General features: G+C 36.3%; 1 protein-coding gene across 1 annotated transcript in view; it reads left to right on the top strand.

Moving 5' to 3' along the window:
* LOC137297677 (obscurin-like) overlaps positions 1-26454 on the top strand; it is a 144065-nt gene that overhangs the window by 15602 nt on the left and 102009 nt on the right. Inside the window, exons 3-8 of the mRNA XM_067829592.1 lie at positions 10342-10640; positions 14109-16856; positions 18737-18986; positions 20417-20514; positions 20920-21117; positions 22786-22862. Of these exons, the coding sequence (XP_067685693.1) occupies positions 10379-10640; positions 14109-16856; positions 18737-18986; positions 20417-20514; positions 20920-21117; positions 22786-22862 (3633 nt within the window). The 5' untranslated portion in view covers positions 10342-10378. The remainder of the gene's footprint in view (positions 1-10341; positions 10641-14108; positions 16857-18736; positions 18987-20416; positions 20515-20919; positions 21118-22785; positions 22863-26454) is intronic.

The following is a 26454-nucleotide window of genomic DNA, read 5'->3' on the forward strand; positions in this document are numbered from 1 at the left end:
TCCTCCTTGGCTTAATCATTTGTATTTTATCAATCTTGTAAATCCAGTGTCCCTAACTTTTTTTTGAATGGTATATGTAATACTTGTCGCATATTATTTTGGAAGCAAACCTCTTATAGTTCTGAAGGTAGCATATCTTCATAAAAGTATATTTTGAGACATTTTGTTTTTTGAGTTTTAATTATTTAGATGCAAAAATTCATGTAGTTTTGAAGGTTGAAGTTCATGACAAGGTCAAATGTTATTGGATGTGCATGTATAATCCCCCCAACATGGGAAGAAAGGGAGATATTGGATTTATCAACCAGCTGTCTGCCATGTGGGCTGGGAAGAATCTCACTGCATGGTATTCTCAAGACCAAATCCTATTTTCGATATCAGACAGAAATCTTACACTCAGCAATACTTAGGCCACAGAACACATCCAAGAAGCCCTCCTGTAGGTCCGATGAGCCTTGTTGCTAGGTGGAGTTTCCTTAGATACAAAGTGGCATCAGTACACATCTTGCAAATATAGAGCTAGGTGTTTTCTTACATAATTTCCAAAACATGTCTTATGTACTGTGAAGATAAATAATAATATGTCCAAATAAAGAGTCTTTCTATAATGAAAGCAAGCTATGTCATCTTTGGCATGGTATCAGGATAGATGGGTAGATTGCTATGGTAACCAAGATGGCTACCACCAGTTAGGGAGCGACTATTGCATACATATGGCTGCGGAAAATGTCATGGGTCAAGATATACCATTGATGATGTCAAATGGTATCAGGTAAGATTTCGTGAGGGTTTTTTTCCCAACCATTTCATCCACCTGCAGCACTGTACATGGTATTTTGACGCTCTTACAACCAGCGTTGTTTTCTTGGAATTTTCTCTTCCTTTTCGGACTGAATTTACAAGGATTTATAACGAAAATACAAGGTAAAATTGTGCTGTGAAGAATAATGATTAAAATTAATTTTGTTCAGCTTTAGTAAAATTGATTCAATTGCAGACAGATGGTATCAGAAGATGGTTCGGTATTTTCTGTGGACACACTTATTTATTTGTTACTTTGTGCTATATACATTTTAGAAGAAATTGTATGCCATTGGTTAAGGTGTTCTCCCGGTACTTTCATTCAGATTTGACCTTCATTCTGTTGTATTGCTGTGTGATAAATGAAAATTAGTAAAGGAACAGACACCATATCTTTTGATACTAAACGGATTGTTTTACTTAAAATTACGATAAACTATGGTTTTAATGAACTCAAGGATACCACTATGTTTAGTTCATAATATGCTTTTTAACTAATATGTAGCCACTGTTTAGAACAAGAAAAATGTTTTGAGAGAGTCCATTATTCAAATATTTTACTGTACAACTTTCTTGCAAAAACTGAAATAGAGGTGACAAAACCCCTACAGTATCCATTAGAAATCTCTGCTAATTATAAATGCAGAGTCGATTGTAAACTTCTGGCTTTAACATGAGTATGTACTGAGTAATGCTAGGACAATTGTTTAAAACAAAACATTTCTTGTTAATACATATTCAAATATTTATATTCATTAGAAATGTTGAAATGTGTTTCAGAATTTGGGGTCATGTAAGCACCATCTGTAGGCAGAATCACTGCTTCCTTGAAACTCAGTATGAAAAAATATCTACCATACAGATAAGCTTATATAGCTATCAGTATAAGTACATATATTGGTATCACTCATTAGCTGTGCCCATGGGACATCGATTCAACACTACCATGATATGCTTTTATGGAAACTGGGCTCAGTCTTATGATAAGATTACTATGAAGCTGCTGTGAGTGGGTCTTGTATAACCTTCAGCCAAAGCTATAGTAATAACAATCTCAGTATGTCAGATCTGAAAAAAATTCATCTAGCATGATAAAATAAATGCAATATCTGTTTTTCTTAATAAGTTTAATTTCCTGAATATTTCTGAAATCTTGCTGTTACTGGATGTGGACATCATGACTTCACATCGATTGATGTCTGTATCAGGAGTCTGGTCAGGGTGGTTCCTTCATTACAGTGTTGAGGAGATTCAAGGACAACAGTGATACAAATGGAATGAAACAGATTAATAAATCAGGAGTACTCATACTTTAATATTGGTGTACTACATAGAGTACTAGCATACATCAACCGAGAAGGCTTTACTATCGTTGAATAATAAAATTCAACATCTTAATGATCCTAGACTAACAGTGCATGAAAATCTGGGTTAGAAATAGTCTTGCCACATGTAGTTACTAAAGGGATTGGGTGGTCAGGATCACTGAATTGGTTGATGAATGTTATGTTATCCGAAATGCATGGATTGATGCTCATGATATCAATCACTGTTTTTCTGGTCCAGACTTGATTATATACAAACCACCTTCATCATAAAGCTGGAACTTTGCTGACAATGCTGGAAGCAGAGTCAACAAACAAACAACAAATGGAAAAACAAATAATATAAAGTAACCTAACAATTAATGCCCCATAATAGCATTTTCCAACCAATAATAATAATAATAATTAACACCACAGAATAATGATATAATGATATATAGTAAAAGAAGGAACCAAAATCAAAATAAAAATGTTCCCCAGGAACAATGCAGAATAGGATCCTCTATGTTTTAATTTTGTCAAGGGTACATTTATATACATTTCTTGTAGTACCTATGCTGACAATGACCCATTCAGCATAATAATGCATGCAGGGAATTTATCAACACATGTTAAGAGGCCAATGACTGACTGTATGTCGCAGAAAATGTCATTGCAAATTCTGAAATTTAAATAAAGAATTTACCATTCATGTACGTTTTTACAGTACTAATGACTTTGCAGAGGTAACTTGAATTTCACGGACTGTAGGACCAGCTAAGGATGAGGTTTATTGATTAAAAACGTGTTATTGCATATATTTAGATTTCAATGTATGATACATTATGTGAAAATAATCACTTATATAATCAGCAACATATATGTATATAAGAATGTAGGAACATTTCCAGCAATTGTTTATGGAAGTGTATCATATTATCTGTTATCTTACCTCACACATAAATGTCAGTGTCTGATTGGCTGAGAGCTTGTCTGTTATTTTCAGTGTACCCCATGTACAAGCGAAGTGTATTGCATTACACGCCACGGCCAATAGCAACTCATTCTGTACTTCATGGTAGTTACTTTGTTTTCTCAAATAGCATTAAGTGGCACATGATGCATGGAAATTACTGATGTCCTGACAATGGAAATCGATGGAAAGGAGATAACTCTAAGTCTCTTTTTCTTGTGTCATCTGAACAATCTTGCAATGGCTGCAAAAACATTTGGCATTTTGACAATATGTTCAAATGTAGTCCCAGTGAATAGGAAGAAGGTGAATTACATCGTGGCAACTTTACTTAGACAATACCTGCAGAAATATATGCAATATTCAAATCATTTGATTCACACAGGTTGGCTGAAGTTTTCAATCTGTTATCCATGCTTCAAACAGTTCAAAATTAACATTGAGGAGTTTGTTAAGATAAATACTTTGTTCACTGGTCCTTCAGGGACCATGGGTTGAGGTACCCTTGAGGTTTGTTTAGGGAACATACACAAACATCGAGGGTACCTCAACCCAAGCCCCATCATGACCAGTGAACAACTTATATTCTTTGGCTTCTGGGTTTGTGCATGCCAACCATTAATGGATAAAAGAAGTGGAAGAGAGTTTACAGAACATTTGTGAAGTTTTCTTGTCGAAATGGTAACAAACCACACTGATTTTCTTCCAAGGAACTAAAGAGGTTGAACCCTGTCAAACGGATTCAGTAACTGCCTTGTAGACATTGATGGTTAAAGTTAGAGGTGGTCCTTATCACTGATGATGTGAAACCTTTGGTGATCACGTGGAATTACCACGCACAACAACCAGGGGAACTTGAGGTTACCTATCTGATTCTAGACATCCCTGTACTGTCAGGTATACATGTTGTTGCTAGACGTCTTTGCTATGTCAGACAGAGGTGTACGTAACACATTGATGCCGCACATACCATGTTACATCATAGAGACAATCACTTATCGTTCAGAAGCAGTGCCAACTTTGCTCTTTTGGGGTAAATTTTATAAGAATGTTTAGAACCAAGGTTTTGAGGGAGATGAAACTCACTGCTGTGTTTGTGATTACACTTTTTTTTATTATTCTTATACTTTTCATTTGATGTGGTATATGGTGTCTCTATACTGGGGTTTAATCCTGCACTGAAAACGTTTTGGTCTAGATAACTTGTAGATAAATGTTCAAAGTTAGTGTTAAGTCTTTTGTGAGATATGGATGGTTATATTTTATCCTGTACATGGGCAGATCCAGAAGAGGATGCAGGGGTGCACACACCCCACTTTGTCAAAAAGGTTTTCTCTAATGACCATTGAAACTCGGGTGAAACGAAGTGTGCATCCCCATTTTCTCAAAGAGCTGTATCCACCCCTGCTGTAGAGCCTATTTGTCCAGGCTTGGGGGGTGAGGATGTTAGGGGCAGGGGATAATGTTGTGGGAGAGATAATGTTGTCAGTCGTTCAACGGCCATGGTCAGTTTTGTGCCTGTTACGGCAAATGTTTGTATAATTATTTTTACATTTGGTAGCTGTTGCCACAAGGTCAAGGTCAAGGTCAAGGTCAAGGTCAGTGTTCAGATGATTGTAAACACTTTGATTATTTGGTGCATAAGGTTTAAAGGCATACCATTTAAAAACCAGGTGATGTAAATATATTGTGTTGGTAGCTAGTTCGGCTATTTATGATAATTATTTAGAAAGTATCAGAGAAGTAGTGGTCACTTGCTTTTCTAAGTTGAAATTGTTAGGGAAATGAGTCTGGTTGAAAAGTTAAAAGACATTCATTGGAAAGTATGAACAGACCTGCATCTGTACATTCTGTACTTTCATGTTTAGTGTATTTTCCTCAGTGATTATCACCGTGTCTACACCACTGTCATACAGTTATCAACACTGAAGGGAGTATGTCTGTTTTCCCCCTGGCTTTAAAACACAGTGGCATAGTAAAGAATCAAAACATATTTCTGTCAAACCGTTGCTCAGTCAGTTTTGTTTAGAGCCATGCTAACAGTTTCTCAATTTCTTTTCTGAAAGAAGGTGTTGTTTTAATGAGGAACTTGGCAGAAAGTGTTTGGTATTGTCTGAGCCAAAAGGATTTCAAAATTGTTACTAATTTGATTAACTATGGTGAAGATTTGAATTGTTAGATTTGGTGATTATATATCAATTATATAAACTTCTTGTTCAAATCAGTAGATTTCAATCCTAGATTTTGTGTAAGTTGAAAAAGATTCAATCACTGCAGACTGACAAAAGATTTTCTGTTAATTTTATCATTGTTACAAAACTTATGTTCATATTCGATGCCAATGTTATTTCCATGTTGGCAAGGTTAAATGAGGATCAGTTTGTTTCTAGTGCAAAATTCAAAACTTTCATTATTTTTCTAATGAACTGTGCAGATTTATAACACTGAAAAGGCCAGGTGCTTATGTCTTTCATGGAATCACAAGGTTTTATATCACTGTGCCTGAAGTGATGCACAGTACCAGCATCCCAACAAGGCAGCAGGTAGATCGCTTGATGATTATTTCCCTTGAATTAGCACACTGATAAACCTTCATGGTGCAAATACTTTGAATGCACTGAATTAATGTTTATTAATGTGTATGTGCCGAAGAATAAGCATTTTTAAAATCGTGTGAGCATGTTGGTAACTCAACCGACATTCAGACTACTAGTTACTGACATGCTCGCATGATTTTGAAAATGTAGATATAACAAACAGAACCTAAGGTGCATGGTGCCTTTTGCTATTTACAGATTTTTCATATTTTGTTTCGCTCGATTTCCTTGGAAGCATTTAGGACAAGCCTTAAATTCAGGGTGGGCTTGTTTCCGGAGCATAACTAAAAAAAAAAACCCTATGCTTTACTGTCACCTTTTGACCTGAAGCATGGATTTGGTTCATTTCTTGATTTCTGTTTTGATTTTAAAGTCAAAAATACTGAAGTTAATTGATATGAACAGGAAATGGATGAGCTCAAACATCTCCTAAATTGATAATGTTTTGACTACTTGTAATGTACTGCCATCCTCCGATACAAGCTTTATGGCAACCACTATATATAGTACACAAGATTTATAATAGAGCTTGATACTAGTGTTTTGTTAGTGGACTGATAGCAGCTGTCATATTTATATACATGGTGACCTGACTGACCCTGGCAACTCTATAGTAAACCTCCAGCCCTCTCAACTCTAAACAGATAATATAAATAGTTGCAGGCAAGTAGCACCGTCCATCAGCAGATGTTGGCTAGATCAAGTAATATTTTCTTGATAACATATCTTCTTTGAGCTTGATGCTGATGTGGCGTCTCATTCATAATAGTTGGATATCAGAATTCAAGGTTAAACTGCCAAGGATCAGTTCTCTCTTGAAGCAGAAATGTTTTAGGGTCTCAGATTTGTAAGTATATATTTTGTATATTTATTTGACTTTTAAATTCCATTTGATGCCATGTCCTGTGATAACTATGTGTATTTTTGGATGTAGGTAAATATGAAAAAACATGGTCCTATGATGATGAAAGAAACCCTGTTCAATGAATTATTTTTAATTTGTTCTTATGGCTATATTATCTTGTTTATGAGAAGGAATGATTACAGAAATTCAGGGAAATAAATAATTATTGACAGAATTCCCTGCAGCTGTTAAAATGACGGTCCTTCTTTGGGTAGAGTGAGAGAGTTAGGTTTTATGCTATTTTTAGCAATATTTTAGCAATATCACCATGGGGGACATCAGAGATGGATTTCACACAGTATACCCATGTGTGGAATTGAACCTGGGTTTTCGACAAGCAAACACTTTAACAACTATGCTACCTCACCACGTATCTTTTGCTAGAATGCTACTGGTACTTCAACTTTCAAGTGACATGTTAGGTACTACTGTGACTCAGTTGTCAATGTTGCCTGAGTTTGTAATACAGAGTTATGTCCCTTCCCTAAGCAGATGACTGTAATCATGGTTTTGAATGTTGGTTTCACCCTGATGGGTTTGCCACCATGATACTCAAAGACTATATGACTGTCTCCTCCAGCACCAACCTTACAGGTTGGTGACATTAAGGCAAACACACTCACTATAATAATAATAATAATATATTGATAATAATTAAGTAATCTAAAAATATTATGATAGGAAATCCTATGTGGAACAGTCCCGCAGTGCTGTGTTTTTTCAACCACCTAACCCCATCACATACTCACTCTAAAGTATATGAATGATATGAAAAGAAATTGCCCCAATATGAGCCTGGCATCATCAGACTTTACTTATCTAGACATGCCTCTTTACACACAGAACTAGTTTACATCCATGGACATTCAGTAGGGCCACTCTAGCCTCACTAAGGGATGTCACAAATAATGGCCATAGAAACAGCCTGAGTTGTCAACCAAACTGACTCAGCTTCAGGAGGAGGGTATTAGGTACACCTGTATCAGTATCTGTGACAGTAACCACCAGTGCTTTGATGAGTGACCTTGGAAAGGTAATGGTATATTGCTGCTGGCTAGTGGCTGTGGTCTGTTATTAATACTATGTGTATTTATAATGCACCAGATGTCCACCCTAAGGCATACTAAAAAGGCTAGTTTATGGCCCTTGTCAATTGATGAGTATTCCCAAATTTTAGTCTCAACTCCCGTGGGAGTATACCGCAAAAGCTACCTTTGAAGTATGAAGTCAACTCATCTTTCAGTGTTGATTCAGTCAGATCAAAGATTGTAATTTATTATGTTGCTGCAAAAGTTCAAAAGTGAGAATGTCAAAATAAAACAAAAAAAAACTGAAAAATTGGTCTTGAGAGATTTTACAGGTGTTTCAGTGCAATTATGAATGTTACATGTTATGTACAAGTCCTGCAATTCACTGCATTTCACATTGGATATAGGTGGGAAGTTGCCCTGACTGGAATCCATATCATTTAATCACCATTCCTGTACTGGAATGTTTACATTGGGTTTCGTCTGTAAATCTTAGTGTGGAACATGATTCTTGATGCTGAAGATAAGGGAGACAATTACTTTTTCTCCAAGAACTTTGATATTTATCATCGGTTCCACAGAGGGAGAATCAAGCTATCAACATGATATTCTGTCAAAAAACTGTCAAAGGGTAGATGTTCAGCGGGTCCTGTGCTAGCTATAGTGAGTCCTCCTAACTTATCCTGACTGATTGTTGTTAAATGTCGCACTCTGGAATATTCCTGCTATATGGCACGACGAGCTGTAAACAGTTGAGTCTTGACGAGACAATCCAGTGATCAACAGCATGAACATTGATCTGCACAGTTAGCATATTATGACATGTCAACAAGTGAGTGATCCTGACCACCTGATCCTGTTAATTGCCTTTTACAACAAGCATGAGTTGCTGAAGACCAATTCTCTATCCGAATATAATGGATTATTTAAACAATGGTGTGACCTAACAGCGACAATGTCTTTGGGATGCTTAACCACCATCCATATTATACTGGCACCACTTTCTCTTTTCATGTTGGTATCACCTGTGAAGATCCATGTTAGTATTGGTCTCTCAACAACCCATATGCTTGTCGTAAGATGACTCATACAGGATGCAACTAGCATGATCGTGTGGTCTATTTTTGCAAACTTGGTTGATGCATATGATCATATCCCGACTGCCTGAATTGATGATTATGATCCTTACAACCAGATCCTGTTTGTTGCCTCTTATGACAAGTATGGGCTGCTGAAGACCAATTGTAACCCAGATCTTCCCCAGTCCTCCTAACTTATATGACAGTTCAGATTTCAATGTACCTATATGTGATATTGCCTTTACTTAAAGATCTGGTAACAAAGCCTGTTATACAATTGACTTGACTGTCACAATTACCTGATCAAAGTAGAATGCAGTGGGTTTGCCATATTCCAAGTGGACATGCAGATATGTAACTGAAATGTTGAAAGCCTCAATTAACTACTCTCACTCATACCCTCATATTAGTGTGTCCAAATACTTGTTCAATGATGTTTCAGTTTGCATAAGTGTTTTAAGAGTTTAGATTAGTCTTTTGTCTGCTGTTTTGCTGAGGCCAGGCTCCATTGCAGCAGCTATACTCAGGCATGGGCTTACGCCCTTTGTCCTCACACACAGATCACTTTGTTAGATTCCCGTCTGCGTAGTTTAGTGCTCATGCTGTTGATCACTAGATTGTCCCATCCAGACTTGATTATTTACAAACCGCTGCCATTGAGCTGGAATATTGCTGAGTGCAACATATACAACAAAACAAACCATTACCTTGCTGAATAGCGCCTTGGGCCATGGTTTGGTTATTGTGAATATCATGGCTGGAGTAGATAGACCTGTGTCAGTCTACTGAGAAGTAGAAGGTGAACCTGTGTCTTTATACTGCAAACAAAATGTGACCCCAAACCCAGTTGTGGATATTCAAGGTTTGGATAGGCCCCCAACAATGCAGCCAGAGGTGACCAAAAGAGTTTCGTGGTCAGGCTCTGAGTAACTGCATGTCATTGTACATGCTGTATGGATGTTCACACTATCAGTTACTGGATTGCTTCATTTAGGGCATTTGCACTGCTGTAAGGGCTTGGTTGAAGGAAAATCCGGGCTCCAGGTAACTTCTGTGGTTGTGGGTGTACTTTAATTTCATATTGTGTGTAGAGGTGTATTGAGAATTTTGAAGGAGTACTGACATAATTTTGTGTCAGCAAGTCGGGGAAGTGGTTTGTTATAGACGATATTAAACAACTTTTCAACTATTAAACTTTATGTGTGTTAGATTTACATAGGCATTTATGTGCAGACATGAGATGCTTAAAATGTTAGATTATGTCATACATCATTGATTTTTAGGCATACATTACGCTTGTACATCCCTTATCTGTTGTCCTGAAATTACTTTTTCATTGAAAGATTGGGAGGTTATGGAAGTGGTGCTGAAACAACTGACTGATGCAGACCACGATGTCTAGCTTCCTGGACTTCTAAATGTGTCTGTCAGTAGCTCAATGCATACAGACGACACCTCCTCCATACCTGCTTTGTTGATAATTATTGATCATACTAAACGTATAGTTGTTGTGATTCTCATGTCTCATTGTTAAAGAAAAGCAAATATTTATAATGAGAGGGTACTAATCTTATTCATACATCAGCAATGTTATTCAGCTGTCAGTTTTCTCTCTACACTCATTTGTCTTACAGTATGACCTTTTTTGTTTTCAGCCTCTGACCCATTTGTTACTGTCTGAAAGTTGCCGCCATGCCGGAGAAGACCGAGGTTCAGCTCGGTGGCACGAAACGATTCGAATGTCGTGTCATTGGCTACCCTCGTCCGGACATCAAGTGGTATAAGGATGGGGTGGATATTACCCAGAATTCCCGCTTTAACTTCACGCATACCCGTGATGGAGTCATCTCTATGCTGATAGAGAAGGTGTCACGACAAGATGAAGGATGTTACCGATGCCGTGCCCAGAATTCGGAGGGGATGGCATCGACTGCTGCGTATCTGTTTGTCAGGAGTAAGAATGGATTTATTCCTTCTAAATTTTTCTTAATCTATCATTTCAACAGAATTAAAAGCTCATTGAAGTTTCACTAACTTGTTTCAGATTATTCCGACTTATTTCACTGACTTGTTTCAGATTATTCCGACTTATTTCACTGACTTGTTTCAGATTACTCTGCCTAGTTTCACTGACTTGTTTCAGATTATTTTTATTTGTTTCACCCCCTTGTTTTGGATTATTCTGATATATTTTATGGACTTGTTTAAGAATATTCTGACTTATCACTGACTTGTTTCAGATTTTTCTCACTGACTGTTTTCATCAACTTGTTTCAGATTATTCCAGCTTATTTCACTGACCCTGTATCAGATTACTCTGACATGTTTCACTGACATGTTTCAGAATAATCTGACATGTTTCACTGACTTGTTTCAGATTATACTGAAATGTTTCACTGACTTATTTTAGATTATTTTGACTTGTCGCAGACTTGTACCGGATTATTCTGACTTGTTTCACTGTCTTGTTTCAGAGTAGTCTGACTTGTTTCACTGACCCTGTTTCAGCTTATTCTGACTAATTTCAGACTTGCAGGGAAGGGAACAACTGCACATTAAGATTGCCTGTATTTTTTTCCGTGTTTACACATGAACGACTTCAATGGCAGGATCTATTGCAGTCATAGGGCAAGAAAGACTTACAAAAATAACTTGTTTACAGTTTCTGATTACTCTGAAACCTATCCTCATTTGCCAGATGCACATAGGTGTTATTAAAAACAATATTACATGCAGGATTCATGAGATTGTCTTATCTATCATAGCATCTCACATGAATATTCACCAAGCACTTTCCAGAATGAAACAAATGTTTGAAATGTTTTTTTGGATTTGACTGTTTTACCACTAATCTTGAATTTTCACACTCAGAACCAAACAGTGAGAAAATAATCAATGCTTACAGATGTTTTGTTTATTCTCAGTATACTGCACTGCAAACTTGGAAATTTAACAAATTCTAAAAACTTTATGTTTTAAATACAATTATATTTGTGTTCATCCAATCTAATTCCTTGGTAGACTGGTAGATCACATAGCTTCTTAACTGTTTCAGGCAAATTGTCTTTGGCTTTTCAAATAAAATGATAATAATAATGTGTATGGTTCCAAAGAAGGGCTGACAATGAGACGGGATATTCAAAATCTCTTGAATTTGTGTTCATGAATAAACTTAAGAATTCAGTGAACTATGTACAATCACAGAAAAGTCAAAATTAGAACTGGTTCTTTCCTGTTGATAGCAATGAAGTTAATACTAGTTAGAAAACATTTGATTTTCCAGTAACTTTTCATAATGAAATATTCTGCATCCATTAATAAGACTTATGTATCTTCCATCCAAAAGTAAATATTAACTGAAGTAAGTGGTCACTTTCAAACACTGCAAATTGCTTCAGTCTCTTTCTGTACTTGTGGTGATACTCACACATTTACTTGCTTCTGACGCACGTTACTTGGCAGGGGAACATTCTCGTTGTGTTGTTAAGCCAGCTGGTGGCCAGACCAGAAACTCAGGTATTCTTGGAAAAATGCATTTTTGTTATCAGCAGGTGGTGCTTATCAGCCTTGTTGGATTTCCCAACAGAGGTTCACACCACGAACACACCACTGTGTTTAGTTGTTAGGGGCATAGTCCTAATGAGACAGCCATTTTTTGATAATCAAACCTTACCCTAAATCCAACAATGTTGATACACTGAACACATTGGGTTGATAGATTACTAACAAAAACTCATGTCAGTAACAACTGAAAATGAATTTAAAAAATGATTTGCCGGATGTATTTTTTCAGAAGATGTTGATTTAGAAAACATTTCACCAAATTTTGATGAAAACGTTCAAGAATGGAATATTGTAATTGTTGAAGGTAAGCCAATATGGCATGTTGAACTTGAAGTCCTGGGCCTGATTTTCAAAGCTCTCTTAGCACCAAGATAGTTGTAAATGCCATACATTAACATTAAGTTATGACTGTCTTTGCACTAAGAGAGCTTTGAATATCGAGGTCCTGTTTCCCAGTGTTTTAACCATGGTTGTCCTTATGTTTGTTTCATATTAATGTGTCAAAAGTAACATTTAGCATGAAACTAATTAAACAATACTCTCTCTTTAACTATGTTCTTGACTGGAAGTATGCACATGTTTGAATATTTTGTGTGTTTTGTAATATTGCAATTAATTAATGTTTGACTGGATAACATTGTTTTGGTCTTTACTGAGAAACAAACTTGCTATTAACAATTTAGTTTCTGTTTTCAGCTGATGTAAATATTTTTTTTCAGTTGCAGTTGAATAGCCATGCATGAAGTGTGCCTTTTGTTGATTGACTAATTCAGCAATGTCTGGATGCTTCCTGTTTTCAGGCTAACACTTAGTTCCTTGTTTTGATATTGTCAAATTATAAAACCTTTGTGAAAACAGCAGAAATTAGTGCATATATATATATATGTTACAGTCAGATTGTGAAATCTGCCATTTGTGAAATGACTAAGACTTTTGTGTAATTTTGTGTAACAACAATCAATCTTCAGTCATTTCATGAAATTTCACTTACTAACTTAATCTTCAAAAGTGGATAATAATTTCAACATCACTTATTGTCACTAACTGTTAAAACATTTGTGGCAGTGACTATTGCACTTCACCTTGGCTTAGAAGCATTTACGCATGTTAATTTGACACTTGCTGTCTCCAAAGCAGCCACACCTCACAAACCCCTGTCTGCCCCATATGGATAAAATGAAATTTCATGAAATGACTGAAGTATATTGATTGTTGTTGCACAAAATGATGTTAAATGGCTAACCCTCTTAGTCATTTCCTGAAATGACTGAAAATTTTAGCCATTACACAATATGACTTTAACATATGCACCCAGTTATTGTACAATTTACTTTGTAAGCATGGGCATTATATGTTGTCGACTAAACATTTTATTGCTTGTTATGAATTATATATGTTCACATGTACACATCCACAAATACTTGTCTGAAGACATGATACTTAATCACTGTCATTTTAGTTAAGAAATTCCTAAACTTGAATTTGTAAACCTATAAGATCACATTGTAAACTAATGATAAAGATACCACATAAGCCATTGGAATATGAGAGAAGGAGTGCAGTAATGAATTATGAGGAAATGCATCTATTGAAATTACAGGACACAATGTTCACATCTAAAGATCATGAAGATTTTTTTTCTTTGACAGTTCTACAGTCTGTTAAATGTTATCAATACATTTCAAGGAATAAATATACTTTTTTTAGATTGCTGATTAGTACACATATTTTTAAAAAACTATTGCTTTATGCAAAATTTGTTAGTGCTCAACTTCTTCAAGAAATACAATTTGTTAGTAAACCAAAATGTGAGCTGTCAAAGAGACAAAGTTAACAAATATGGCATTCTTTGTTTCAGCTCGGAAATCTAAGTTTCTGGATGATACTCCCTCAGTTCACTCCATGTCATTTATGGAAGCATCGGAAAAAGACTTAGAACATGATCGTGAATACAAGTCAAAACAACTGAAACATCAAAAACAGGAGTTTGAAGCAATGGAGACTGAAGAATATGAACAACATATATCTGTTGAGGAACAAACAGAGATCCACATCACTGATCGATCCACAAGGAACATCAATGAGGACAAGAATGTGTCTAAGGAAGCTGAGAACAGTGAGGAGTCAGAGGGCAGTTTTTCCTCACTGGAGGAGCTTAGTGGAACGAAAGATATCCAGATCAAACTTGAAAAAATGGCACAGATGTACGAGGAAGTTTCAGAAGACATAACTACCAAAGGAAAAAGTGTTTCTTTCAAGATCGAATCTGAAAGTTTTACTCAAAGTACTGAAATAACAGGAGAACCTGATTTGACAGCTGAATCAGAAGTCAGCATATCGGAAGAGAGAAAATCCAAGAAAGTCAAAATTTCGATAGATGAGTCTGAATCTACATCAATGAGTGAGGAATCCTGTACAACTGATGAAAATGAACTTGAAGAAGAAATCAGGAGGAAAGAGGAGCAACTGTCAGTGCTGATTACCCAGGAGGCAACAGTAATGGATGAAAATACTTCTTCATCTCAGCTGGATGTTTCAATAGATGACACCAAGCTGTCAACACAAACTGCAGATGACTCTGGACTGGGCATCAGTTTCAGTGCTGATACAGAGGAAAGATCCATCACGGAAGAGGATGACTCCATTGTGATCAGGGCATCGTTTGAAATTGAAAGCAATGAAACTGAAAATGTAGAAATCAAGTCTGAAATTACCGAAATAAGTGAGTCAACGGTTATTGAAGAAACAACAGAGTCCGAGACACACGCTAGGGAAATGGAACTGAAAATATCAGCTGAAACAGAAGTTGATCCTTCAAAGGACGAGGAAGGATCATTATCCTTTGAAGCAAGTGTAACAACTGACAGCTCAGAGGTGGAACAAACTGGGCTGACAGTATCTGCAGAGGTGGAAATAGAGGAGAAGAAGGTTAAAGAACAGTTAGAGGAAGGAAAGGAGGAAGTGCTGGAGAAGAGGGTAGAGGAGACAGAATCTCTCAATGGACAAATTGTCCTTGAATCTGCATCACAAGATGTTTCTGGTCAATCGGATCTGGTGTTACCTGATGTTGGTCTGGCAGTTTACAAGTCTGAAGAGCTTGGAGAACAGCAGTCAGTCAGTTCTGTAGAGGATCTTTCGTCTGATCATGCTGCACAACCCAGAACAACTGCTGATGAGTATTATGGCGAGAAGGACCTTGTCCTTCCACTTGTAAAGCAGCTTCCAGTCTACAAGACTGATGAAATGAAGGAACAACAGTCCGAAGGATCAGTTGAGGACTTGCCTTTTGATGAATTGCCACAGTCACAAACTGATATAAATGTTGAGGAGCAGCCTATTGCTGCAGTAGTGGAAGCTATGGAGAGTGTTATGGAGGTCAAGGAAGGCCCTCCTGAGCCTGAGGTCTCTGACATTCCAGAATCTACTGCAGAAGCAGCTTCAATGAGTCTTGGGCCGGACAGTGGCATATTTGATATGTCTCTGCAAGAGACTCAGTTCCATGTAGGGGAGCTGGAGGTCACTGGCTCTTCTGTGGACAGTGCAGAGCACCTAGCATCACAGGAAGCATGTAAGGCTAAAGAAAAAGTGCCTGCTGCTGCTGAAGTTGAACGAATGCCTAAATTTGTCAGTTTTGAGCAGCATGTAAGTGAGAGTAATGTGGATAGTGCAATAGAAACAACTAAGAATCTCCAAGAGTCTGAAGTCTCTTTTGTATCAAAAACTGAGGAAGAAAAGGCTGAGGTTAAGAAAGCTCAGGATGTATTCATGACAGATGGGGTCAGTGAAAACCTTTCAGCTGATGAAGTTCATGATGTTAGGGCAGATGAAACAGCTGCCGCTGCTGAAGTTGACAGTAATGGTTTACAAACAGTAGACAAACATGTGGAAGTGACTAAAGTTGATGAAAGCAGTCTTGTTGAAAAAGATAAAACAGAAACCACCACACAGTTTGATGAAGATGCCAAGGCATCATCTGATGTAAGGGAAGAGGATGGAACCGGCAAACAGACGTCCATGGAAACATATATAGAACAAGCCTCTTTAGATGACCTTGCAGCTCTTGCTGAATTAAACGCAATTGAAACAGAGGAGAAAAGTCAGACTGGTGAAACTGTGGCGGACGTAACAGTGATGCAAGAAGCAGATAAAGATGATGCTGTTGAAACTCACAGCAGAATTCTTTCTGAGCTCGTAACAGGAGAGGATAACCTCAGTGAAATCAGGGAAGCCCCACAGCCTGGGGAGGTCAGTGAATCCCAACAAAGCCAAGAGACTGAATCAGAAAGGGCACAAGTGATGCCAGAAGAGCTAATTTTACAAGCTGATGGAAATGTCGAGAACCCCAAACAGCCTGGCGAAGAGGATGTGATACTGTTACAGGCTGAAGTCGATATCACTGAGAGCGAAAAAAAATTGGATGAGACATTGGCACTTACCACAGATGTTGATGTGAGTGAACAGAAATATGACTCAGGAGGTTCAACATTAAAAATGTCTGCCACTGTAGATACTGAACAAGCGCTTTCACCACCAAAAGTAACCAGAGTCCCAGAAGATGTGTCTGTACAACCTGGTGAGACCATTCAGCTGGTATCTGAAGTTCAAGGTCAGTGGGTTTCATGAGGTTTATGGTTTATTTGCTTGGCATGCTCAGCATTTCTGATCAGTTTTCAAAACAGGTGTTCATGGAGGTTGTGTTTTTGCAGTTAGCATAAGGGATAGGATGTTTAAGGATTTATTTTCTTAATCAACATTTTATACCAATTTGATGATAATGATATCGTAACATGTTTCTTTAACATTTACAGAAAAGCAAAATACTCGTCAAACAGCATCATGCTCTGATTGCTATGTATTTAAACATACATAACAGTCAAAGGAACATTTTACTAGCTTTATGAAACTAATTTGACAAATATATTTGAACAGTAATTGACCCACAAGCAGTATAACATGCTTTCTCTATCAGTCTGTACCTTGGCACCTACATCAGCATTCTGGGATGTTTGTTTATAACTGATGCTGTATCATGTCAGCATACTACTGGATTGTATATATGTATTTGCATTATTTAAACCACATGGCCCCTTGGTAATGACTGTAGCTATAACAATGTCAGTCCGTTCAGAATGTTCTGTATTTATTATCTTATTCATTTGATCTTCCTTTCATGTCAGATAATATGCAGACATTTTGGATGTATACAAACATACACTGTGAAATCCTGCCACATACATTCTCTCTATGAATGAAAAGTCTCACTTGAGTCAGTGTTTTCAGAATATATTTTATAAGAAGAGTTTAGTTTTGCTATGACAGTTATACTCATATTTGTTTTTGGTCACTTATGTAAAAACTGTTAGTTTTTAGAATTTTACATGTACTTCATGTCAAATGCTAACAGTTCTGGTTGTCAGTTGAGCAACAGTTTTGTATCTTTTGTCAATACAACTGTCAATGACTCACTTGTCATATTGTGTCAGATGTACTTTTCCTAATATTTTCTGTCTTTAACTGTCAAATGGCAGGAGAAAGCTGATGAGCAGTAATAGTTATAGTGATGAGGTGCCTGATTCTGAAGGTGTGGATTCAAATCCTGCAACAAAAATTCTAGAATTTGTACTTTACGAAAAAATGTAGTCTCCAAAACATAATGTTACAGCAGAAATTCTGATCATTTAATTTTTTATATTTGCTATTCCTCCTAACAAGGAATTGTGAAAGTTTGTCACATGTTTTCATGATGAATTGTTTCCAAATATGGTCTTTTGTCAGTTAAGTTATCTTTCAGTGATTATATAGGCAATATTTTGTGTCAGTGTAGGAATGTGTAAATACATTGGGCAAAGTGTTGTCTCAGTCTGGTATCACATGTTTCAGTGTGTTGCATGTATCATTGTCCTGGACAATTTTATGTTTCAAAGTGATATGAAGACATACCTCAATCTTTCAAAGATTATAGAGGGCAACTGTTTCTGTTTAGTAGAATGGCATAGTTCAGTGATTAAAGGAATTATTATTTTGAGTGATTTTGGTAGAATGGTGTGACTTTCAAAGATTGTACAGTAGTCAATACTTTGCTTGCAACCAAGGTTTTCCTTTTAATGATTATTGAATTCAATATCCAGCTTCAATTTGTTAGAAAAGTGTATCTTTCAATGATTGAGATGTTATTGTGACTCATTTGGTCGGATTATTTACCTTTCAGTGATTATAAGGGCTCGTATTTGGTTTGTCTGCTAAAGGGTTACCTTTTAGAGATTATTTAAGTATCTTGTGTAAGTTAGATAGGAAGGTGCATCTTTCAGTGATTATTTAAGTCAATATCTTGTGTCATTTTGATACGAAGGTGTATCTTTCAGTGAATATTTAAGTCAGTATCCTGTGTCAGTTTGATAGGACGGTGTATCTTTCAGTGTCTTGTGTCAGTTTGAAAGAAGGTGTCCCAGTGAATATTTAAGGTAATATCTTGTTTCAACACTGTAGGAAGTCCTGCCCCAGAGGTGAAGTGGTTTAGAGAAGGGGACACAGTGAAGCCCACCGAGAGGATCTCTCTCATTGCCGACAATGACATCTACACTCTGGAGATCAGGGAGGCCTCCAGTTCTGATGCTGGCACCTACACCCTGACAGCTCACAACTCAGAGGGCACAATTTTCAGTGATGTCCAGGTCACAGTCACAGCACCGCTGGAGGAGGGGGCCATAGGGGGAGCACCTGCAGAAGAAGAAATCAGGTATATGTTGAGTTAAGTCGAATCGAGTGAGTGAGTGAGTGAGTTTTAGGCAGCACTCAGCAATATTTCAGCTATATGGCGGCAATCTGTAAAAAACCACACAATCCAGTGATCAACAGCATGAGCAATTATCTGTGCAATTGGGAACTGATGACATGTGTGAACCGAATCAGCGAGCCTGACCACCCAATCTTGTAGGTTGCCTCTTACGACAAGCATAGTCGCCCTTTATGGGAAGCAGGGGATGCCGGAGGCCTATTCTACCCAGATCTTCATGGATATGAAGTGAGGTGAGATATAGAGTGGGTACATGCAGGGAAAGAGTGAATGAGTGTTGAGTAGGGAAGGTCAGGTGAGTGATGGGCACATGCAGAAGAGGAGTTATTTAACGTTTAGGAGATGTGATATGTGCAGTGGGTACTTGTAGGGGAGAAGTAAATATAAGGTGGTCAATTTTGAGATGGACACTTCCATGATAGATGTAGCAAGCTAGTGAGTATGATTTTATGCTGTTATTCAAGCAGTATTATGATGGGGGACACCAGAAATGGGCTTCGCACACTGTGCCTGTGTTGGGAATGAAATATGGGTCTGCAGCTTGATGAGTGAACATCAGTTTAACCATACATTACCCCACTGTTCTCAATAGTAGAAATAAGTAAGTATTATTTCGACTATTTGGCAATGGATACTGCAGCCACTGAACTGTTGAAGTTGATGTGGGTCGGACAGTGCTGTGAAGTAAGGAACTGGTTAGTCCTTAATGCTGCTATCTTGACATTTCTGTCACGAATGTTTCCATATTTACAAAAAGACACTAAAAGACATTCTGTATCCATGAAAAAAACATTTTAATAGTGAGGATTTGATATGAATGGTTGCATCTGTATATCAGGATAGGTGGGGTTTGAGAACAAGGAGAATATCAGGACATATTGACAAGGGACAGTGTCAGTGACAATGAGTTTATTTTCATCTGTTAGGTTGGGCAGACACATGCTTATGTTGTTTAGCGGTACATGAGAGCATTTATCATGAGGGCATGCTGGGTTCCAGGGTTGGTGATGGTGGATATTTGTAAAATGTGTTTGGTATTGTAGGATGATCGTTATAATGTGTGTGTAGTGTAAAAGTGAGATTGTCTGAATATATCACTGTTCAATAGGTAATATGATGTATGCAGTGTTTACCGTCATGAATGTTGTAAACATGTTGACATGGTGATGTGGAGTAGCAATGGGTGCAGCATGAGTGAAGAAACATGGGATGAGCAGACGGGCCAAATTACTTCTGGATAGGAAGATGCAGTACTTACAGGTGAAACAGATGAGGCCCTACTGACAGTGTTAGTGGAAGGGTATTACAGAAGATATACTGTCATACATTTCAGTCATACATACCTTTATACTGGATTTCTTTGTTTCTGACAGTGTCACAGCCCTCCTGACTTCTCCAGAGTTTGTCATCAAACCAGAAGATGTAACTGTTCAGGAATTTGAGCAGGTCAAACTTGTATGCTCTGTCAAAGGTAGGTGTACTGATCTCAGTGTTAAAGTTTACTTATCACATTTCAACCTTTTATTCATATAGTGCTCCTATATGATTTGGTATTTGGTAAGTTTTCAAAACAATTGCATGCTGTGTTATTGATTTTGTGTTTACAAAAGTGCAAATCAACCATATTTATATATTTCAAGGCATCAATTTTGTCCAAATTCAAGTGTTTGGTGAAGATGTTTTTTATTGGTTTTTCAGAGACAATGGTACCAATCATACATAGATCATTACAGAACTATTCAATCATTGATATCTCTGAGAAGCAGTATTAGTTACTTCTGTAGTGTTTCTATAAATTGTGATGTCATTATTATCTAAATAACTGCAAAACAGTATATTTCTTTTAAATTATTTAATTATCGTTGTCATCTTGTAGGAACCCCAACCCCAGAGGTGATGTGGCAGAGAGAAGGACAATCACTAAAAGCAGACAATCATTTGAGAATATTTGAATCTGATGGATGCCATTATTTAGAAATTCCCCATGCATCTTTCACTGACAGTGGTGAATATGAGTGTGTAGCTACGAACAGCGAAGGAACAATATCTGTGATTATAAGAATTACAGTTGAAGGTAAAGGTCATATAGTCTTTGAATTTGGTGGCGGTGATGGTTGTATTAGTGTATATAGACACAGCGGTTAGTGGATGTATGTAGAGGCAGTTTGTTTGAATGTTTAATGTTGTTTGATTGTTTATGTGGTCATTATTTATGGTGAAACTCTATGGCTAGATTACGTGAATTTGCTAGAATTGTGAATCAATGCGAGATTGATTGATTTAGCCAGCTGTAGTATCCGCAACACTATACCTGGATTATCAATAAATGTTTTTGAAGCATTATTTCATGTTAAAAGAAAGATGACAGTGAAGTAAATGATTCTGTGCATGCATATAGGATGTTGTTGCCTTGGTGTTGTTTTTCTTATTGCTTTTGTTTTTGCTTCTTTCAACAGAATAGTTGGAGAATTTTAGAATGTGAAGTTTGTGCTTGCTTGTAGATATTTGAAACTGTTGTATGTATATTGCTTTTTTGTGCTAATCATCACATTGGTTTCCTGATCTAAAGACTGAAGCGCACGCACACACACACACACACACACACACACACACACACACACACACACACACACACACACACACACACACACACACACACACACACACACACACACACACACACACACTATTGGGGAAACTTGAATGATCATTCTGATTAATCTGAATAATCACTAAACACTGTAACTATGGACATTTCTGCAACATGAAACACAAAACAAACTGATTTGTTTTGAATGTTAATGAAGATGAAGGGAATTCTGCTGTTCAGAATGACTGAATACGTAACACTCCCACCATCTGTAAGAGAATTGTTATGATTTATGATATTAGGATATGTGATATTATGATTTATGGTATTATGATTTATGATATTATGAATTTTGGTATTATGATAGCAAAATAAAGTATTTGCTTCTCAGTGTGGATAATCTGCCTTTGTTTTCTGTATGGCTGTAATGTGGAAATGTGTAGACTGTGTAGGTACTGTTTTGTGGTGTGTTGATAGCACAGTGCATGACCAGATTTCAGAACAGATGAAACAGGAAATATCTTGTACAAGGTTATACACTTATGAAATTTAATAACATGTGTATGTATAATTTTTATAACTTTTTTTTTAATGTTTACATGACATGATTATATAAAAGAAACAATTTATGTAACATGATGGTGCAAGTGTGTTTTATACGATTAGTGAAAATGATGCCCGAAAACGAAAAGAAATTTGGTAAGACTTGTTGCTTAACTAGAAATGAAACTGTTTCAGTTGTGTACATTATTTCAGCTTAATGAAGATATTTTGCATATTTAACTATATATCGTACATGTAAGTGGCGTATTTTGAAAAAGCAAAACAGTATACTGTCTCAAATATAAGTTTGTGTCTGTCGAAAAACACAACTAATAATAGTAACACTGTTATAGGCAGCATAAGTTTAGTTTTCTTCTGAAAAATACAAATTTAATATACTGAACAGCAAAAGAAACACAATTCTGTCTTTTTTGTGAAGTTTTTATATGGAAGACATAAACATGAATCCTTACTTTTATGAGATTTCATTTTCTTGCGTTCTTTCCCTGTTCAGTATATTGAGAAATTTCGATTTATCAGAAGCTATTTCACACAGACTGTTAACAATTTTCACTGAATCAATAAATGATGTTTCTGTTTGTTTCACAGGAATCACTGACGTGGAGGAGAGTGGACTGTCAAATGAGGAACTCCGGATGGCGATGTCGGAACGCTCAGACACTGATGTCAGTACTGAATCGACTACACGTAGATATATAAAACTTGTAGGCGCAGCGGCAGCGTTCACTCTTGTAGCTTTCGGAGTCCATAAAATGGTGCAAAGTTTCCCCAAGGGGAGTTAACCCAAGTTTCTAGTCAAAAGAGGTTCTAGTTCCTTATTTAAAGTTTGACATGAGAGAAATCTAATCTAGATTTGAAGAATGGTTGGTTCTTCTCTGAATAAAGTATGACACTAGATAAAGAAAATGAAATGAAATTTAGAAAATTGTATTTATTCTTAGAAAATCTTTTTGACATTTTGACAAATAAGTAAATCAGAAAATCTTCTTTTCTGTTTTTCACTGAAACTGTTAATTAGTTAAGCTTCAGTGTGATATCATTTGTGTGCCTGACTGAGTGGTGTGAATGAGGAATGGAAAATTGTGATATTTTACAAATATTTGAAAATTAATGGCAACATTAACTCATTGTTAAATTTTCATCAGATTAGTGATTATTTTTTCAGAATAAAACTACAGAAAGAAACATAAATAAGAATTTAATGACTAAAATGAAAAACATTCATATACTTAAGAATGTTGTTACAATGTGAAAATGAATATAATCAGGAATGGTATTTTGGTCTTAACGGACCTTAAACACATGAAACATGTTGTTTTGTTTTTTCCACTATTGTTTACACATAGATGGTGATGTTGCATTTATTCAGATATTATTCATTCTGTATTTACATTGATATTATATACTCAGGGATGTTATAGCTACAGTATATGCTCAGTTCCTTACATTCCTTCTGTGGTCATTCCAGGATTTCTAATAATATTCGAAAATTGTCCTGAAACAATTTTTTAAATGTCTCAGCCTATTCAGGCATAGAAATTCTGTGAAAAAGATTTGACATATTTTCCTTTTCCCATGTCATCAAAGAAAATAATATGGCATTGGTTGTTATTGTTTAGTGTTAATATTTTTTGTAAGAGCAAAATATTGAAGTTGACGAAATGTTTCCTAAACACTGTGCAATATGGATTGAAAATCATTGTTTTTGTCTTGAAAGATGTGGCCTTTAGAAATAGAAACTATACCTATGAATAACAGCATAAGTACTTAAGGCCTTTTTGTATTACTTGGTTTACAGATTAAAATATTAGGTCGGTAGGGAGGAAAGAAAAGAAAAGAAAGAAAAAGGTATTATTTACGCACTTGAGAATATTATGGTGTTATGAGTTCTGATGATTTGTGTGAATGTCTCTTGTAAAAAATATAAAATAATTTTAGGGAATATTTGAAAGGTACAATGTGCAATCTTATTTCTTTTTTCTTTTTTAACTTTTCTTCTGACAGCATATAATGGCAAAAAATAATAATATAAAAACAATTGTGTATTTCCAGTCTTTGAATCTGTAAACCAAGTAATTGAATAAAGCCATAAGTATCATTGAACTGATCATCATTCATTATTAATTATGATTGTCTTTATGACATTGTTCTGGAATGAATGTCCTTGACCTCTTTATGGAGTCAGAGTGACTTGCCACTTACTTCTTCATAGAGCCTTATGCAGCATCTTGTTGACTTGAAAGTTGGAATAAAATGTTCCCAATGACCTGTTGCATCTGTGTGTGTGTTGTGTGTTCAGTAGAGAATAGCATAGTCAATTTCATCATTTGGAAGAATTCTTCTGAACTTTGACAGTGGGGTGACATTTGGGTTTAGACCAGACCAATTTTATTTATGGTTTATGGATTTTTGTCCTCAGACAACCTTAAGGCAGGAGGGAAAAATAAAAAAATAAAATCATCAATCAAAGTAATATCCCTTCTTAATATTCAAAATATTTTACTTCTGGCACCTTATGAAGTGGGCAAAAAACAATGTACAAACATTTTCTGGTAAGTTTACATTTTTGGCGAATAAAAACGATGGGATTTTATTATTTGAGGGGAAAAATTCATTTGGATTTTATTGTATTCTTGAAAACATATGACAGGTGGATCCATAAAACAAGAAATATAATTTGTCTGGCCTTAGCAAGGTTGTAAATGTTCTGTCTTGTTGAAAGGTAGTTGAAATGCTCAAAAGAAAACAGTTCATTCTGAAGTTTCATGTTGAAACAAAAGAATAATCTTCCAAATACTGGAATCATGTGCACAGACGTTTAGTTGTAGTGATCTTGCATACATGCATGAGGTTCAAATAGGTTTGTTCTGTGAAACCTGGATTCATGGCCATGTCTTGATGAATATTGTTGTTGTTGAAATTTTGCCAAATGAATGTAACTGTTTTGTTTTTCTTATTTCTTGACATGAGTTTTGTGTTTGAATTTAAGTTAAGAAAATGTCCATGATACAAAATGTCAAATTAGATTGTTTTCCATGTAGATTTTGTCTTGAATCAGAGGACAAAACTCACTGGCCAGCTGGACAGTATACATGTAGTCCTTTCTCCTGATATTTTTTATGAGACTTAAAACTTTTTTCTAGCTCATAGCATGCTATTGAAGACACCACAGATAAAACCCAGACCTTGCCAGTTGTCAAACACAGCAACCTTAAGCCTTCTTAAGAAAACAATCTGTTACTAATGATCTCAATTGAGAGCAAGTTTTCCTCATGTCATGGAAATATTTAACACATGTTCTTTATGATCTCCACATGCAATCAGGTGCAGGCCCAGGCCAACCTGCTAAAAAAACATGTCGGAATCAGATGACTGAATACAAACATTATTAAAAGAAAAAGAGTGTTTATATCTTGTGCATGAATAGATAGGTATTCTTGGGAGGTGAATATGAAACAGGAATTAGTGTCATATGATCCACCAGCTGGACCCTTTTTCTTGTTGAGAATGATTCTTTGATATATTGCACAAGATGCTGTAGGTGAAGAAAAACATGCATCGCATAGAACCCGAAATGCCAGGTATTGTACAACTTGCCAGATCAGTAGATCCAGATGCAGGTCATGAACCGAAGGTTTTATTTTCTGATAAATGGCGTGGCTGTTGTCAACACTGGTTGTTGTGTAGACATGTGCTGCTTCATATTACAATGACATTCCCTATAAATTTGCCTAACCTATTTTACCTACACACCTGTTTTTGTTCATGGTATGTCAAATATTTCTTAAATATGTTTTTCAGGTCTTACAGACATGTTGCAGGTGTTCCACAATTAACCTAAACCTTGCTATGTAAAGGTGTTAGAAAACAATGTACAGAGTTGTGTCCCTTGTAGCTGTTGGTTTCCTGTTGGGTCAGTGCCAGAATGACCACAGTTATGTCCTTGACCTCTCACTATGTATACATTTCAGTGCCCAATGGCTTCTCCAGAGTACCAAAACCTCTGCAACCTGTCTCATTGATAAATAACTATTTGTTTAAAAATCCCAACCTATTTCTGTAATCCAATCAATAAAAAGTTATATGAGAGGAGTCCTCAAGGACAATGCAAGACATATATGTCCAAAGTCTTAAGGGTAGGATTTGAAGGTTGTGGGATTCGACCATGGTCTGACCACTATATAGAACTGCTTTAGGGTTAAATGTACAAAATTTGCAACTTTTGCCTTTTCCTCCCCCATTAAGTTGACATGATTT

Source organism: Haliotis asinina, chromosome 10 (genome assembly GCF_037392515.1).
Source record: "Haliotis asinina isolate JCU_RB_2024 chromosome 10, JCU_Hal_asi_v2, whole genome shotgun sequence".
NCBI classification, from domain to species: domain Eukaryota; kingdom Metazoa; phylum Mollusca; class Gastropoda; order Lepetellida; family Haliotidae; genus Haliotis; species Haliotis asinina.